A 19,630-nucleotide genomic window follows, 5' to 3' on the forward strand; every position below is an offset into this window, starting at 1 on the left:
TGCTCTTACCAGAAAAGAGTTAAGAGCCCCTCTACGGGCTACTAGAAGTAGTGCTAAGCTAACAATACACTTGAACGTGTTTAATGGCACAGTGGTGCAGCAGGTAGTGTGTGTCACCTACTTCCTTTCTCCATGAAGGTGAAGGTTTGATCATTGCTTGGTTTGGGTCTCTTACCTCCCAAAACCACACATGGTAGTTGAACTGGCTGTGCTAAATTGCCCACTAGGTGTGAGTGCATGGTACCTTGCGATGGACGTATCCTGCCAAGCAAGTATTCCAGTCTTGTAAGCGGATAAAGGGATGCATGTCTGGACCACTGTGCCAACCCAAGCAGTAACCAGACAATTCTTAAACTAAAGTAGAGAGGTATTGCCATTAGATTAGGACTCCCTGGAGCAGATAAACATAAATCTATTGGCACCATGCCTAATGCCTAAGTGTGGGCTAGGGGAGTATAAAGCATTGAGCTGTGGAGTGGTGGAACTGTGTGTGTCCTGGAATAATGGTGGTGCTCCATCCAATACTGTTGGGAAGAGTTGGGGAGCTGGGGATTAGGTGGGGTGGTGATCATTCAACATCCTAAACTCACTAGCACTTTATTCGCAGAATGCAATCAAATCCTAACAGCAATGGTTCCAAATCTGGGCAGTAGAGAAAAACTGAACGAGCATGTGTCCCAATACTTTTGTCCATATAGTGTATATAAGCCAGTACTGTGTTTTGTTTGTAGTATTTTCCAGTAATACTCCAGTACTCCAGTATTACTGTAAAAGCATGTCTCTATTAAAAGTGCTGAGTGTGTGTGTGTGGGGGAGCGTCTGATTTGAGATGCAGTTCATGCTGACACACCGCACCCCAACCCCCTTTAACCTTTACCCCATTTCCCCTCTTTAGGTCTGGCACTGTATGGATGAGAGGGTGGAATGTGGATTCTGATTGGCTGGGCGCTAGGGAGACCACGCGATGGACGCGGAGGCGGCGCTGTGATTGGCTGCGCTAAGGGTGGGCGGGGCTCTAGTTGAGGTTCAGGTTGAAGCGGCGTGTTTACTCTCCGCTAAGCGGCACAAAGAGAGACGGAGGAGACGGAGCGGATGGGGTGAGTGTAAAACCCGAGCAGAGCAGCAGTTAAACTGATTTATAGAGTAAGAACAGGAGCAGCAGCACTTTTAAACCGCGTTACGAACTAAACGAGCAGTGCGAACTGTCACTGACACTCTTTATACGTCGCTAGTTTGGATTTCTGTTCTTGCGCATGCGCGGTACAGGACTGTTTTTATGTGGATTAAGCATTTTTTTCAAAAGTTATTAGGGGGAAGCTTTAAGATGCAGCTTTTATTTGTGGAAATATCCTGCTGTCTATGGCTTTATTGAACAGATATTAGAAAAACTATGTAAAAATGTAATTTTCCATGCCTGTCATTTCCATCTCTCTTACCCATATGCAGCCTGCAGGTTAATAGACACAAGACTCTCATATCAAACTATACTTATTTTTTGGTAATTGCATATTTTTCAACATAGTATGTCAAATAGTTTCTCAATAGGTAAAAATCCTAAGATCAAATAAGTCATTATTACACTATTTGAACATGCTGTCAAAATTGTATTAAGATTTTGATTTAATATCTAACATGACTTTATATCTTAAAATAATTTACTTATTATCTCAGATTTTGCACTTATCATGTAGAACTATATGCCAGATAGTTTAGAGAAGTAAGTCATTACCTTGGACCCAAGTCCAAATATTGACATACTGCTGTTCGGAGTGGAGTAGAATAAAAGAGGTGACTTTCTCCATGTCTTCAATGGTAAGATTAAACACTGTTCAAATTAAATGTTACATTTTTACATTGTGATTTTAATTTACAGACATAACTTGCTTGTCATGAACTATACACTTTATTTCCTGCCTTTCTTCAGTCTGACTGGTCCTGTTACGTATTTGCTCGTAATCATGTGCTGCTCACCATGACTGTCAGTGTCCGCGGCCAGCTCTTTCTTAATCATGTGTAATCTGCCTGGTGGCGGGACCTCTCATTCTCCAGCATTTCATCTCCGAGATTGCCACTGAACTGCGTCTTATCTGTCCTTGTTTGTTGCAGAATTGTTCCTGCGGTCAGAAGAAGCTGTCCAGGGCACTGGTCCAGTGTGCTGGTGGTGGACTACCTCCTCATAAGAAAGTATTATAGTTATTATGTTAATATGTTGTAGTATTATATATTATAATACTTATATAATATAGTATTTTATATATAGTATTTTTTAGTATAGTATGGGAACACTCAGTCCCATTATCTGTTTATTTCACAGGAGTCAGAGGACACCAAGGTGAATGGTTATACACTGAAGGCTGTGGAGGTGAAGAAGAGAAGCTGGGAAGCATGAAAGTGATGAAAGTGTGTGATTGGCCGACATCTCTCAGGTTACCGTGCAGCTGGGCAAGCTGTGCTCTTTAATAAGCCTTACTGGAACAACACAAACACTGCAAGACACGGGTGACCTAATAGCGCTGTTGAACCACTTAAGCCTTATCGCCCCCACAGACCCGTACCAGGAACCTCCGGGAACCCTGTAGATCATCTCCACGGCAACTATCTGGGTCAACGATTAAGTTATAGCAGAGAAGTGATCAGCTCTTAATCACAGTATATTATTTATCATTGATTGACCTCCCATCAGGAACTGTAATAAATGGTGAACTGCATGTAATTATTCCCATCACCACGGCAACCACTCTTACCATTACCTGCTAGCTAATGCCCACAAGCTAACAGGTATCTACGTACCACCATGCCAACCATGACAGGCACCCCGCTGATCAACTACCCACCAAATGCCACGTTCATCACGCCGACCTCTATGCCCCCTTTGCCCCGGACCAACCCTGGCCACCCTAAGCCCCACCGTGCCCTATGGCCCCCTCTGGACTTCACCCTGGGTGCGCTGGCCTGCTGCGGTGCGTGTGTGTTCACCAACCCTCTGGAGGTGGTGAAGACACGTCTGCAGCTGCAGGGGGAGCTGCGAGCGCGGGGGTCATATCCGCGTCATTACCGTGGCGTCCTGCAGGCTCTGTGGGTGGTGGGCCGGACTGACGGCCTGCGGGGTCTGCAGAAGGGCCTGACGGCCGGACTGCTCTACCAGGCCCTGATGAATGGAGTGCGGCTCGGGTTCTACTCCTACAGCGAAGCTGCAGGTTTGACGGATGCCCCGGGGGGAAGGATGGTGGCGGGAGCAGTAGCGGGGGCCCTGGGGGCCTTCATTGCGTCACCTGCTTACCTGGTGAGTCTGTATGTATTCTTCATAGTTTACAGTAGAGATTGAGATTAAGAACTGGTGTCCACTAAGGCGCATTTCTGAATTGTGAGCTTTGATTCGTTGACGATTATTTAACTAAAATTGTCAAATGTTTGTGGACGCCCTTTCTAATAAATGCATTCAGGTACTTTAAGTTAAGCACCCATTGCTGACACAGCTTGTCTAGCCCCTGTGGCGAAGTATTGCCAATAAAGTAGGACAAACATGAACCTATTGGCACCATGTCTAGTGCCAGGCATTTGCTAGTGGGGTCTAAAGCCCCCTATCATTGAGCTGTGGAGCAGTGGAACTGTGTTCTCCGGAATGATGGATAGAGCTCCATCCAATACTTTAGTTGGGGATGAGGGGATGTGATCATCCAACATCCTGACCTCACTAAGAGACTTGTCAGGAGTCACTGTAAAACTGCTGCAGACACACTCCCATACATGCCAACGTTTGTTACATGCACCATTAGAATCCCCATAGGGCTGCTATCAGAAATTAGCATTATGGTACATGTGGGCTTCTCCTGTTGTTGTTGTTTTTTTTTTGACAGTGCAGTGTGACAGAGTCAGCAGGTTTTCACCTAATGATAGTCATCCAGATACTTTCCATTCCCTCCAGACTGATCAGTATTTGGGTTGAGGATATTTCCGAAGCGGTGTGTTCATGACTTTGAGGATGTGACCTTAAATGAAATGCGTGAGACCAAAGGTGCCTCATTCCTTCCAGTTATAAATGACGCAGCATGTTAAGACTCTGAAGGCAGAGGCCAGCAATGAACTTGATCCTTCTGCTGGCGAGCGACAGTTCAGAAGTGGGCCAAAGTGGCAGTACGTGAGCAACACGCCCTGATTCCAGCTCAGCCACTGTGCAAAACTATTTTCCATTTAAGCCTGACCTGCTGTCACACGCTGCATTCTTGACCCTTCTGCTTCTGTGTGTTTTAGCAGGTCTTTTTTAGCATGTTCAACATGTTAGCATTCCATCTGCAGCAGAGATGATGTAGCTATTGTAGCAGCAGCGTTGCCGACTCCTCAGTAAGGAAAGTAGCTATAGGTTGTTCTAAAAGTTGCTAGAAGTCGCTAAATCTCCTAATTTTCATGATTGTCCAAATTTGCATAATCGTCTAAATATATTAGAACTACAGAAGAACTCTGAATAAAGGAATCTGAATTTAATCAAGACTGTTATGTGGGGTGAAACTGCTACTCTACATTCCACCCTCCTCCTTTATCTGGGCTTGGGACCGGCAAAGTGACGTTAAAAGAGACAGCTTGGCAGAATGACTTTTTGAGGTGAGTGAGTGACCGACACTGTGAGAGTTAGTTAAATGCAGTGGTTTAGTTTCGTGTCACACTGAAGACTGCATTTATATTGACATCCCGCTCTGTAAATAGGGGGCGGGGTCAGCGGCGGCTTTGGGCATTCGCAGTTCATTTGCAGTGTGGACATGGAGCAGTATGGGTCTGCTCTGACTGTGAGACTGAGCACTGTGAGTGTTGTGGGACGGGGCTCAAGAACATATGTTTTCACCTCAAAGTCTCTAAAAGTCTCCCGAAAATAACACCAGAAAAAGTCACTAGATTCTAAACTGGCTTTTGTTCACTGCTCTGAAATGTGAATTTTAAACACCAAATAAAAAGCACTAAAACTTTTTAAAAGTGCAGTTACTCAACTAGTAAATGCTGTTCTTTCAAGATTATTATATCTTTTTTGGGATAAAATATAAAAAGGTATAACCTATAAAAAGTGGAACACTATAAATATCTGGATTTATAGCCGCCTACCGAGTATTTAAGCCAGAGTTGGTATCAGTATCAGTACTCTTTATTGGCAGATACTTGAAAATCGTATCAGAAATAGAAAAGGAGTATCAGTGCATCCCTAGTATTTAGTATATGAAATGAAAAGAAAACATCTAGCTCCAGTGCTAAAATTTAAAGCAACAGTCTGTAGATTTGGAGAATTTGGGGATGTAGAGACCTCTCTGATGACAATGTGTAATTGCATTGAGCATGTGGAAGAGGTCATTAAAAATGTGCATTGTGGTCTCCTTGCTGAGCGGGTGAATCCGAACATTGCATGTTTACATTTAGTCAGTTTCTTTGGTTGGACAGTGGATGAATGAGCAAATGAAGACTAAGTTTGCCTTTCTGAAATCTCCATGTTGGCTGTAGCTCACTCAGTAGCCGTTCAGTTTGTATCAGCACCATTAGCAGCGCCATGGTTGCTCAGGTAAGCAGCAAACGGTGCTGGATCCTCTTTTAGAGGGTGTGCATGTGACGTAAGTACATAAAGATGTGACCTGATCAAGAAAAAGGCCATGAAAACCTACCAGGCCAGAGCGTTATATGAATGTTGAGGATGTTAAAATAGTGGCATATCTTATAAATACATTTTCTTTGGGGACTATTTTTGCTGCACAACACCCTGTATCCCTGTATCCCTCCACTATTATAATGATACAGAATTTTAAAAACACAGTTTAGACCCAAAATCATCTCTAAACATTGGCATCTTCTTCTTTTGGCAACACTTCTCTACAGGGACTAGACAAGCTGTGTGTGTGTGTGTGTTCGTTTGCACATCTGTGTCAGCAATGGGTGCACCTTAAGCAGGGATGTCCACAAAAATGTGGACATATGGTGTATCTGCCCATGTTATGCTTCCACCATGCAGTTGCTGCTGCTGCTGCTGCTGCTGCTGTTGTTGTTGTTGTTGTTTTGGATTGGTGGCTGTTGGCCATATGTTCTCTCATACATCGATTGCTGCATCATCCAGGCTGCTGCAACTCTATATGCCTCATCGACTGTTTGGATATAAGTGTGTATTTAGGTCACTAAATATAGGCCTGTCACCCCTCACCCCACTTCTGCTCTGAGTGTGTGCCTAGAGAGCAGAGAGGGAGGCAAAGCACTGCCTGATTATCATGTGTTAGTGCTGAATTTATTAGCATTAAAACGCACCACTGATGGGCGCTGATAGAGGTTTAATAGTGTCTGCTTTCAGAGCGGGGGGCTGGGGTTGGGGGGGGGGGGGCATGCCTGGCCACTGCACTGACCGCACCTACAAAAACAATACAGCCTGTGGAAGAGTGAAACGGGTGAAAGGGGAAAACAAGCTTTCATAATCAGGGGTCTGTTTCACAAAGCGGAATTTCAGAGCCACAGAGCGTAAAGCAACAGTTCAGCAAAAATCAGGCACGCTTCCCTGTCGCTTCTGACACACTACTGATGATTTTTACCTTTAGCTAAAGCAGAACGACTGACAATAAATGCCATTTAGAGTTCAGGCTTCTTCGTTGTGAAACTAAAGACGCGAGATTGAAACAGCAAACGTTGTGGATGAATGACTACTTTTGTTGTATGGGATGAAACTAAGTACATTTCATTGAATAATTTTATCCAGATTATCACTGGTTTACATGCAGATCTGAGGTCTTAATATTTTTTATTTTACCTTAATAATGCATTTTTTTATAAATAGTATGTAATGTAATGTAGTTCTAACTGTGTGTGTGTGTGTGTGTGTGTGTGTGTGTGTGTGTATGTATGTGTGTGTGTGTTTGTAAGCGTCTGTAAGCTGCTGGTTGTGTCTGGAGTGTACAGATGGGTTATTGTTGTGGAGTGAGGTGATGTGGTGTGCTCGTGTTACACTCCAGACGAGAGAGGCTTTCCGTTGGGTGTATAAAGGTGTTTTTGTTTTCTCTGCAGGTAAAAACTCACCTGCAGGCGCAGACTATAGCAGCCATCGCTGTGGGTCACCAGCACAACCACCAGGTCAGCACCCGGCTTCGGAACTCAAGATCAGTTATATTGACATGTCCATCAGCATCCACTCATGAGTTTGGGATTCTGTTTTTTTTTTAGCAATATTAACCAGTTCAGTTTAAAAATATGTCACTTCATTATTGGTGTAGCTATTTACAATTAAATGAATTATTAATTGCTTGCATACATTATAATGGCTTTAATCCATAACATTATTTTATGACCTGAACAAAGAGACACATCAACCTGAACGTGAAACATAGTCATTCCCACTATCTATGACTCCCCCATCACATGATGCCACCAGCACTAAGAGGATGAATGCTAGCACGGACTTTCTCCTTTATCTGAGACGCGTGAAGCTCCACCACATCTTCTCAAACTGCCACTAGCTCAACACCACTGGATGCGGTCATGCTCAAATGTGCTTGGAGGAGAAGGCTAACTGCTAGTTCTGTTAGGTCAGCTAGCAGACACCCACAGGGTTGGTGCAGGGTGACCCTACCCACCATAGGAAAGAGACAGGACAGTTACGTTCTCTGGGAATCCTGATTACGTATGGCAGTGGCATCACTATGGATGGAATCTGTGACCCTTATGGTACGTGGCCACTCGCACTTTGATGCATTTCGCTGGGCCAGATCTCTCAGCTCACCACGTGTGGGCGTAACAGTGGCATTTCTGTATGCAAATGAAGCGGAAGAACAATCTGGATGTAGGCAATCTTATTGTTTTATATTTTTAATGTGTTAATGAACTGTATTGTAGTCTGATTCTGACATCAAGATCCCGCCGTTATCAGCTTTTCCTTCATATTTGAAAGCTGTTTGTTCTGTGTGTGACGCTTGTATTACCGACCTCTTCCCTTATTGGCTACACGCAACTTGGAGGCTGTACTCATTTGCATTAAGTAAAACTCTGCAAACGTTTCCGCTGCATAGTGATGCTGCTCTCTGCAGAATGGAGCCTGTAATGCTCTCTCCATTAATAAATAGGATGTGGCGAGGCGAGGTGGCTAGTGGGCACATAGTTGGACAGCTGCTCCTCTTGGGGGGCCAACTATGTGAAATAAGGCAACCTTTATTAAAAATTAAATATAAGTATAGTTTTCGAAATATTGTCTAATACTGAATAAAACATCTAAAAATACATTTTTATGTATCTAATATTTCTGCAGTATGTTATTACTAAATTATTACTGTATACAAACAACAACCCTTATTGGTGTCTCTTGTAATTCCAAACGTTGGAACCGGTGTGTACAGTATCCCTGCTCTAAAATGTGGTGTGAAGCATTCGTGACAGGTGTGCGTGCTGGTGTGTGTGTATGTGTGTTTCCACATCAGCCTCCTAGACACACCTCCTGCAGGTCAGCAACTGCAGCCAATCAGGATTCAGCAAATAGAGGTGTGAAATGCCAGATGACAATCATAGGACCTTTAGACTGACACACACACAGATACAGTACTCAGCAGTAGTTATGCAATCACTGACTGGCCTTTGATCAAACTTCTCAGCTTTTTATAACCGACTTTCTGGGTTAAGCTCAGTTCAACAGATACACATGTGGTGATCCATCAGACAGATCAGGTTTGGTGTGTGTTTGCTTCGAACATACACTATATGTTCAAATATTTGTGGACACACCTTTTAATAAACACGTTGGCTGACACATTGCCCCCCAAATGCACATTCACACAGCTTGTCCCTGTAGAGAAGTATTGCCTATTGGCACCATGCCTAATGGCAGGTGTGGGCTAGCGAGGTGTAAAGCCTGCCAGCATTGAGCTGTGGATCAGTGGTACTGTGTCTTCTGGAATGATGGTGCTCTGTCCAATACATTTGTAATAAGTTGAGGAACTGGGCATGAGGTTTGTGGTGATCGTCCAACGTCCTGACCTCACTAGCACTCTTATTGCTGAATGCAATCAAATCCTCACAGCAACGCTCCAAAAGCTAGTAGAAAGCCTTCTTCCTTGGACAGTAGACACAGGATACACTTAGTACCCTTGATTTCGGAAGGTCCAGTGAATGAGCAGGTGTCCCAATACTTTTGTGCATAATGTGTACCACTTGACCTGTGCAATGCAGCTTATGAAGGAGAACAGGGCCCACATTTGATAAAAAAGGCTTGAGTACGCAGATGAGTGTGAGCTGTTATCAGACATTCAGAACTGTTCTCCTGCTGAGCTTGTCATTGTGGTATCAGAGCTCATAGAGTCAACTTTACATTCAATGCAATACACCCCCGTCCATTCTGTTAATGATTCTCCATAATACAGTCTAGATCACAGGACCTTAGGGCAGTGTCTCAAACCGTGTGGAGATGTTCAGTAATCCCTGATAGACTTGTTATCTAGATACATGGGCTGAACTACAGACACAGTTCCGACCATAGTAATTGGTGCCTAGCATCCAAGCTAGAAATGTCCCAGTCAAGTTTATCCCCCCAGTTCAATCTCAGTCAATACTGTCCAGTCAATACTAATCCAATCTTTGTGTTTCTATAAATAATACAGCCCCACGACTTTTATTTTTAGTTTTTTACATTTTTTATATAATCAGACGTTCTAAACTCATTTTGCTTTGGTATCAACTGTTCTTAAAATAACTGTTCTAAACCTTTTAATATCTTTCAGTCCAGTCTGACTGACCTACCTGACCATCCAGTTTCACTGCGTCACGTTTACAAAAAGGTTCTGAGCTAACCTAAGCTTAAATTGTCCTCTTACTCAGACCTTCTGTTCCACCTTAAATTATGCAGCAGTTACCTTCTGCTGTTGAAATGTACACAATAGAATTGCTGCACTATTTAAGGTGGAATGGGGGGGTTAGCATTAGAAGCCTAATTCAGACCTGTTTTGGCAGCTAACAGGTAACAACGCCACACTTATCAGTTCAAATGACCCTCTTTTGTTTGTTTTTCTCACCGAAATAATGTCACAAAGTAACACTGTCTAGTATAGTTTGAGCACTGGGAACAGGAGGGTAGCACAATGTTGTCTGTAAACTGTCTGTAGAAAGAGTTCCTCACTGCAGCAGCTCAGAATCATGTTTCTCATTAGCGCCTAGAGGAAGCTAGAGGGCGCTCTGTTACAGCAAAACTAAGGATCAGAGGTTAATCAGGCTTTAAAAGCTGATACCCAGTCCATTTAAAAAAATTAGATTGGCCCTGATCCTGGATCGGATAAGGTCATCCCTTATATTATAAGCAACCTTTATATTTACTTGATATTTACATTAGCCTTGTTGCTTAACTAAAGAAGCAGATTTTAGACACTAAGCATTTCAGATGGACTGCATGTGAAGGTGTGTTACATTTAGATTATGTGTAAATGGAGTTTACGCTGTGTTATGTGACTGTTAGGGCCTCAGTGTGTCGTTGCTATGCTCTAAAGGGCTCCTTTTTCTCAAACTCTGCTGCTTCAGGCTTTGGGTTTTACCTTTTAAGGCCAAGCGGATGCCTGGAGACCAGCTATTTTAAGTGCTGTCAGTTATTCTGCTCATATTTATGGAAAGCGATGATGGAATTTTGCTTGAAAACAGAGCTATGTTTAAAGGGATAGCTCACTATTATCCTGCTAGTCTTAACATTGGCTCCTTTCGTTTCGTGTTAAGCTCATCATGGCATCCAAACTGTAGTAGTATGATTGTTTGTATCACAGGTCAGTAGAGGGTCCACTTTAATGCACATTTTCTTGCAAGAAATGGCTCAGCAGACTAAGGCACTGATACTATTGCCTGAGGATCATGAGTTTGAATCCCGGGTCCTGCTGCTTTGCCATAGAATATGAGTAAATGTCAGACATGGGCCCTCACGGATAACTGATGTTCCACTTCTTCAGTGTGTTTTAACATTGCTGCAATGCCACCAAAACTCCTGCTTGCTGTCTAAAATGACGACAGCATCATCATCATCATCATTCTACCATTTCTGTGTGTGTCTCATTCAGGGTGTTTCCAGTGCCTTTGCCACCATATACAGGAGAGAGGGGGTCATCGGGCTGTGGAGGGGCGTGAACGGAGCCGTGCCGAGGGTCATGGTGGGCTCGGCCGCACAGCTGGCCACTTTCAGCTCAGCCAAGGAGTGGGTGGCACACGTACAGGTAAGGGTGGATTGGCCTGGGCGGGCCGTACACTGAAAATGCTTTAGCATGTAGCACTAACTTACCTGCATAAAGGCCCAGTTCTTATACGACTTATTCTTTTGCATTATTATTGATGTTTAGCTCCACTATTTAAATGTAATTACCTAAAGCCCCTAAGAACACATTTATGATATGTGGAATTTCCTTTTGTATAATACTAAACTTGAGTGTTCAGCAGAGTTTAAATAGAAAGCACAAAGCAGATAAATGATAAAACATTCCTCAAAAATCACCACAGTGCACTCATCAGAGCTCTCTGAGAACAGACTGGGTATGGTCTTAATAGTGTAATACGTGACTGACAGCCAGTTGGTAACTTAAACAAAGCCTTTGTGATAGTGGTTGTGGTTTTGGAGGTCTTTAGGGTTTTACTGAGGTCCTGATACTTGTGAAAAGTTACCAGCCAATTTATAGATACACAACATGTGTGAGATGGGTTTTTCTGTTACAGCTATTAATACAATTACCCTCATCTTATTACACATAACTGCATATGAGAATATTCTGTTATGACATGAGTCAAGACTAAAGTTAATAGTATAGGTGTGTAATAAGTGTATTTACACCAGTTTTATTACTGTAATGCACCCGTAACAGTAATAACACCACTTCTAATTACACTTATTTTTCATGTGAAACTTTACAATTATTAACAGTGTTCATTAAAGGTTTTTTTCACACTGTTTTTCTGCTTGCGTTTATGAAGCTGCAAGTCTTAAATAATTCATTCAATATTGCCATGCTTTTATTATCAAGGGTAATAACAACAACAGATCACACAGACCCCCAAATTAGGGCTGCTGCAATTAGTCTGCAACACTTTTCCTCAGTCACTGTTAAAAGTATAAGATCCTTGAGCAACTTTAGCAGGTTCTTCAGTTTGAAACTGTTGAGGAACCTCTTAATGTGCTTTGAGGAACCTTCAAGAAAAGGTTTTTAAAAGGTAAATGAATCGTTTTTGAATGATCAACAAATCGACAAAATAATTAATTGATTAAGATAAGAGAAAAGATAATATTTTATTAGTGGGGAAATTCTCAGTGTCACAGCCGCAAAGGTATAGCAAGACACTCAGATGCAAAAATGTAGATACATTAGCACTATATACACAATATAAATAATTAGTAAAAGTAAAAAAAGCAATAACAATATTATTAACCCCTTAACACTCCAGGGCTTATTACACACTAAGGTGTGTTAATCCATAACTACAGGGGCTTCTGTACAAGCTGGTGGGGATATTCTCTGGTTATAGATGTTTTTGTTGACACAAAAAGTCCATAGCAGGCAGTCCATAGGCTGTTTAAGGGGTTAATTGATAGAACAATAGTCGTTAGTGGCAGCCCTACACCAAATCAAAGATGCTGGTGTTTCAATAGCAATGTCTCTAAAGTCTGAACATTTCACATTTCAGCAGCCTTTAGCCCTGAGTTATAGACTGAATTGTGAAGACTGGATCATTGTAGTAGTAGTAGTAGTAGTAGTAGTAATAATAATAATAATAATTATTATTATTATAATAATACATTATACAAAACATTTCAAGAACCCAGAGCCCACATTTCAGTTTTCAGTAAACAGTGCCCACAACTGATCAGTACTAGACAATGTAATAACACCCTGCCCCCCCTTCCACCAGTGGTTCAGTCCGGACAGCTGGCTGATCGCTCTGACCGCTGCCATGATCAGTGGTGTCGCCGTGGCAGTCACCATGACGCCATTTGATGTCATCAGCACAAGACTTTACAACCAGCCTGTGGATGAGCTGAAAAGGGTATAACACACTTACAACCACACACACACACACACACACACACACACACACACACATACACATACACAAGCACACTCATGCACTCACACATACGCTCTCAAGCTGTCATCACACACTTTGTTGCTACAGTCTGTCTCTTGTTACTCTGAATGACAGACGCTCTCTCTCTCTCTCTCTAGTGAACACATTTATGTTCTCCTCATAAGTGCCAGCCTGATCCTCTTCCCACATCAGATTATCTCCTTCTGTTACCTTTCCTGTTCTTTTATTCTCTCCCTCCTCTTCAGTTCAGTTCCTGTGTCTTCCTTGTCCATTCCCTTCCCTTCTCTTCACTTGTCTCCCCTTTTCTTGTCTTCCCTTTGATTCCCTCATCTTCCCTTGTCTAACCTCATCTCTTCTTTCTTCACCTGCAGGGTCGTCTCTACTCTGGCTTTCTGGACTGCCTGGTGAAGGTGTGTCGTACAGAAGGTGTGCTGGGCCTCTATAAGGGAATGGGGCCTGTGTTTGTGCGCTTGGCCCCCCACACGATGCTCAGCATGCTGCTGTGGGACTTAATGAGGCAGAAAGCACTGCAGCATTACGCAGTGTGAGGAGAAAGCTCCCTCCCTTCACCACACTGCTGGATTCAGAACTCACCCTCACAAAGTTTTACAAGGCAATGAAGAAATCATCCGAAGTCTGGGTTATTTTTTTGTTTGTTTTTTTAGATCTGCCATGTGGATTTCTGAAATCACGCACAAAAACCACTGCGCCGGGTCCATTAGCTGTTCATTTTCAGGAAACGCATTGAAAACGTTGACTACTGGGAGTCGACGCTCTATGAAGTTCTTGCAATCACTTTCTGCAGATTCTAAATCTAGAACACCACTACAACTCAGGAACCCCTAACTTTGTCTTGTGACCTTGCTTCCAGTGCTGAACCTGGAAAGTTCTGGAACTGACGTTGATGGAGTTCACACTCTGCTGTTTCTAGAAAATCCTAGAAGACTGCTCAGTTCTATAACACTGGACTGTTTACTGCTGAGAAAGGTGTTGAGCATTTCTACTGCAGAGATTGGAGAGTTCTAGGTCCTGGAATCCACTCTCAGTGAAGTTCTACAACTCTCCACACTGCAGATTCGATATCTAGAACACTTTTTTAGGGCTGCGAGATTGGAATATTAAGGTCAGGTTCACAGTACATTGTGGTATCCAGCCAAAAACTGCAGTGATGTGAGCACAGTACTGGGTGAAAAATAGTTCCATGTAAAAATCTCCTGAATGAAGCTGCTCAGAATAAATTTGAATAAATACTAATAACATTAATACAGAAATTCGTGATTTTACACCACTGTGTTTATTACAACACCTCTGCAGTTCTCATCATGGGAGTCTAGTGTTATTGATAGTTCTCCTCTAACACCTGGTTTGGTAAATCAGTGCTTAATGATGGTAAATCTGGTGAGCTGCTGATGGAACTGAACACATCCACGCTGTGGCCAGGAGAATTCTGGAACCAAGCTTTGTTCTTCAGACTAGTTCCCAAGATCTCAACTCAACTTTCTTCAAAATGAGAAATTCTCGAGCCAGATGTGCATTAGTGATGGATACCAGTGTACTTGTGAACACAGCTGTAGTCTAGATGTGTCCATAGAACTTGAATTCAACAGATAAGCTGTGTGTGTGTGTGTGTGTGTGTGTGTGTGTGTGTGTGTGTGTGTGTGTGTGTGTGTAAGAGTGTCAGAGAGTGACTAGATATATATATATGCAAGTGGAAGGCATGAGGGCAGAGGTACAAAACTGAGTGTTTTAGCTACTGTATGAAGCTACTGCTAACACTAACCCATTAGTCTTTTTTTCTGGACCTCCAGGACTGCTTATGCATTTGTGCTTTATATGTTTGTTTATTTTTTTATTAACCCACTAAGAACATCTCTAGCCTTGAACAGAATGCGAATGATTCTCATGAAGGTCATTTAAAGCTGGGCTGACCACAGCTGACTGCAGACAGAGATTCATGAAGAAAAGTTTTCTGAATGCTTCATTTGTAATGTCCACACACCGAACAAGAGGTTCTCAATGAAGGTGTGACTGCCTTAACTGGATGAGTAGTCTTATATGAAGTTGTACCAGAATAATTCCTTGTATTTTTTAACATATTAACCTAAATTGAAAAGAATTTAGTAAAAATAAATAATGTTATTGATTTGTCTGTGTTCGTGTTTGCCATTTCACTGGACTCCAGCAGTGCAGCACCTTCCACAAGTAAACGCACATCACTGTTTAAAGTGGTAGCTACATTTATACGCTGTTTCATCGGATGTCCTAATTCGATCCAGTTTTGACTGGAGATTGGTGGCCGATCCAGTAATTTTTTATGATTTGGGTATCAGCTTCTAAGGTTCCAATCTGATCGGTTTCCGATTCTCGCCATCTGGCGCCCGCTAGGCTCTATTAACAGACCTAACAGACCTCTATTAATGATCCTCAGCTGCTGCTGATGGAACTAATAACAACTCCCCTACACAGAGTTCACTTGTGATCTTATTTCAGTGAGCAAAACTAAACTGAGCTTTATTTAAAGGGTTAAGTGTGGTGAAGTTACCAGTTAGCAGCCAAAAACAAAAAAAGCTAAAGTTGTAACTGCAGCATTATTTAAGGTGGAACGGAAATGTCCATTGCACACTAAACTACTAGTCGATCATACACTACGCAACCTCAATTTGTGGCTGACCCGAACTGGACACATGCCAAAACATGCGTGCTTTGTGTTACTTAGGAGACGCAGATTTTCTCCAATATTGGCAAGGCCATGGGTGGGAAGACGGAGTCAGCATGGTCTGTACAGACTGGGAGTTGGAGGTTACATTATGTACAAGTATACATAATGAATAGTGCTGCAGTACCGGACATGTACTAGCCTTGGAATGTAGCTGCTACATCATTTAAGGTGCGACGTAAAATTAATGTAAGAAATTGATGAATAACTGCTTAAAAACTGAGCTTTTCATGCTCTGTTTTCATTGGCTATTTACAGGGCCCGTTCACATTGAGTCACTGGTCAGTATACGCTACTGGATTACGCTTACAGTCTGGTCAAAAAAATAAAATGGCTAAAATTTGGGTAAAAATAGTGTAGTGTAACCCCAAAATTAGCATCACTTTGAGAAGATGTGGTGGAGCCTTTATCTTCTCAGCTCTGGTAGCATCATATGATAAGGTGGAGTTTAAGATGGGTGGAGGAAGTGGGGAGGAAATTAGGAAAACAGAATCCGAATGTAATCATATTATTCTGAGGTCAAAGTTGATCCTTATTATTCTTCTGAGTAAGTGAATCACTCTCTCTTAATCCCTTCATCATCTGAAAGTGACCGTTGGCCTTTGACACTGTGGGCTGTTGAAATCCAGACTTAAAATACACTCCTGAGGAGAACAGCAGCACACTTGTGAGTTTCCTCTTTACCCTGATGGCTCTCTTCTTCCTTTGGCTTCCTTCACTGGGGGCCGGTCTGCTGGACTGTGGTTTAGAAGGTAGGCCAAGGCTGTCTGGAGTTTTTCTAGCTGTGGACCAGATCAGTTGATTCCAATCCACAGAAACATCAGATATTCTTTAAATGCAGGCAATAACAGCTGGTTTTAATATTGAAAGTGTGTCAATAATAATTGTAGGATAGTAACAGAGGATATGTGATGATAATGTCGGTATCGGCAGATGCTGCTGTTATAATAACTCTGAGACTGCTCTGAAATCAGGCATGGTGGGCGTCTGTGGTATCTCAGTGCTGTGTAACCTGATGAGAGTCCATCACTTTCTACAAGCGTATGGGTGAGTGCAAAACACTGAATATCGAACACTGAATATCTGTCTCACTGTACATACTGTAGACTGGTGTGTACATTCATTAGCAATGCAAGGCCAAAATGGTGCTTTGGATGGAGTCAAGTATAGAAGGTATACCTCAACCTACATGCTACAGCTTATAACTGCATAACTTTCTATTACGTATATAGATAGATAGATACGTTATTGCTCCCGAAGGAAATTTTGCAGCCAGTAGCAGTTACACAGCGCAGGAATACAATAAATAAATGTCAAAAATGTGCATTTGAACCTACCTGGAGGTGAAAGGGAGTGTGTGTTGAATAAACATGTGTCTATATTGGTACTTAAGTAAAGTGTCAGGAGTGTCCAGGAGTGCAGATGTACAGGATGTACAGTAAAATGTTAATTGTGCAGAATAATAAACCTATAATTATAAGAGTTGAAGAGCCTGATGGCTCTCGGAACAAAGGATCTCCTGAGTCTGTCTGTAGAGCAGCTGTATGAGGAGCAACCTGCCACTGAAATTTGGTCCTTTGGTCCATAATGATGGTGTGCAGTGGGTGACCATCGTCATCCGTGATGGAGAGCAGTTTGTGCAGTAAATATGCTGTAAATAAAATAACCTTTATAACCATTATTAAATATATCTCCACAGCTCATCCTCTCAGAACGCCAGCATTACTAAGAGAACGTTATTATCAAGGCCTCAGGCTGTTGGACAGCTGGTCGGGGTTCTCCGTTTCTGCCTGCTGACCACCTTGCTCTCTGTGGTGGGGCATCGTGTCGCTGCCCTGGTGGTGTTAGAGTTCTGTCTCAGAGCGATCCTCAATGCAGTTACTGCTGGACAGGTGAGGCTTCAGTCAAAGCAAGTTCACATTAATGACATACAGTCATGTGAAAATGTTAGGACACCCCATGCAAACCTTTGTCTTTTTTAATATATTTAAACATATGGACATTTTAAAAATCATTTGACATTATTTGAAGCCTCTAATAATCATCACGGGATCTACAGGTAGCTCTTGCCACAGGTGAAGTGAAAGTACAGGTGGGAATGTCATGATTTGGAGCTGCTCTCTGCAGTAGGGCCTGGAGAGCTCTTCAACATAGACTCCACTAGGAATTCTTTATTGTATCAGAGGACGCTTGAGAAAAATGTGAGACCATCTGTCTAAAAACTGAAGCTGAAACATCGCACAGCTGAAAGAATTCTGCATGGAGGAGTGGGAACAACTTTCTTCTAAGTGATGTCAGAGACTGGTAGATCATTATAGGAAACATCTAAATGTTAAGTTATGTCAGGCCTCTCTTAATATTTACCTCCATCTCTTAATGTTATTGAAATGAAAATCAACTGTCCAGATGTTTAAATATATTAAAAAAGACAAAGGTTTTGTGGGGTGTCCTAACTTTTTCACATGACTGTGCGTTACATCAGCACAATTGCTTTCTTTAGGATTCCAGGACTCGAAATGACTACATTAGGAGATAATTTAGGAATGAATTTATAGATTCACACTATTATTATTCAAAAACCTTAATTTACCTCTCCTAAATGAGTTGACCTCTTTCTCTCTTTCTCTTTCAATCCCTTCATCATTAGAGAGGGATGACCTTTGTCATGACCCCCTTAATCTTTCTGTTTTTAAGTACAGACCCCAGAACATAATTAGCTCTGCTGTATGTATATACACTAACCAACATGTCAATATATGTGTTATATATGCATATATATGTATGTATATATATATATATATATATATATATATATATATATATATATATATATATATATATACAATACATACATAATATACAATTTATTCACCGTACTCTCTCTCTCCCTTTCTCCCACTCTCTCTTTCTTAGTCCAACCCCACCCAGATCCTTGTGGTCCAGGGGCAGTTTTCTCTAGGCTGTTCCTTGAGCTGCACTCTGCACTTCCTCCAGGAGGGGGCGCTGCACCGAACGCTTGGCCTGTTCCTGGCTGCAGGGCTGAGCTGGATTCTGGCCTACCTGTCCCAGCGTGCTGAGAGCCACATGCTAAAGTTCTACCCTACCCACTCGCAGTGTGTGCAGCAGGTCTGTGGGGTGTGTGTGTCCCTCTCCTCCCTGCAGGCCTCACTGCTGCCAGGCCTGAGCCGAGCCGTGATCGTGACCTTTGCCATAGGGATTTTGACCTCTCTGCACACTGTCAACCAGCACTACCTGACAGAGGTGGAGGGTGTGAGGGCCTGGATCCCTCTCCTGCTCTTCTACACACTGCTGCTAGTCTATATCCAGGGTGAGCAAGAGAGAGAGAAAAAACTACTCTTACTAAAGTTTATGAATGCTTTAATATTTTGTTATTAATGTTTTTAATTAGTATAATGAAGCTCTGTTGCTTAGATGGAAGTTATGATGTTTAAACAATACGTTGTGTCAGCTTAGGTAAGTTAGCTTGATAGCGCTGAGAGCTGAAACACCTTTCAGGCCAGTTCCCTCATTTAGGGTACTGATAGCTTAGCTTAGCAGCATTAACATGGCTTACAAAATTGCCCAGTACAGTATGAGCTCCAGTGTAGTGTTAGCTTAGCTTCGCCGTAACCTGAAATTTTACCATGCTAGTTCATCTCGTTTTCTCGCTGATAGCATTTCATTTGCAAATATGTCATGATATGTCTCTCTCTCACTCTCTCTCTCTTTCTCTCAGATGGTCAAGATCGCAGGCCTGCTGTAGAGGCTTTGTTCCACTCAGCACTGCTGCGTTTGGGGGCCCTGTTGGTTCTTCTGATGAGTGTGGGCTTCTGGGTCGACATCCTGCACCTCCTGCTTATCCTGCTGGGGGAGCTG

At 42.4% G+C, this 19,630-nt stretch overlaps 2 protein-coding genes across 2 annotated transcripts; both read left to right on the top strand.

Moving 5' to 3' along the window:
• The first annotated feature begins 1,042 nt into the window (after positions 1-1,042).
• Positions 1,043-15,181, top strand: slc25a34 (solute carrier family 25 member 34). Its single transcript, XM_072666183.1, has 7 exons — positions 1,043-1,097; positions 2,107-2,184; positions 2,315-3,283; positions 7,018-7,083; positions 11,028-11,180; positions 12,862-12,996; positions 13,410-15,181. Exons 3-7 carry the CDS (start codon positions 2,795-2,797, stop codon positions 13,584-13,586), a joined length of 1,020 nt encoding a protein of 339 aa, XP_072522284.1. The 5' UTR covers positions 1,043-1,097; positions 2,107-2,184; positions 2,315-2,794; the 3' UTR covers positions 13,587-15,181.
• On the top strand, positions 14,756-19,630 carry LOC140543412 (transmembrane protein 82-like; the record flags this gene model as incomplete). The annotated part of the gene is made up of 5 exons (XM_072666529.1): positions 14,756-14,767; positions 15,755-15,813; positions 17,454-17,646; positions 18,668-19,082; positions 19,491-19,630. Coding segments are annotated over exons 1-5 (819 nt in total), but the record flags the coding sequence as incomplete, so codon positions are not given.

This window comes from Salminus brasiliensis, chromosome 21, assembly GCF_030463535.1.
Source record: "Salminus brasiliensis chromosome 21, fSalBra1.hap2, whole genome shotgun sequence".
Lineage (NCBI taxonomy): Eukaryota > Metazoa > Chordata > Actinopteri > Characiformes > Bryconidae > Salminus > Salminus brasiliensis.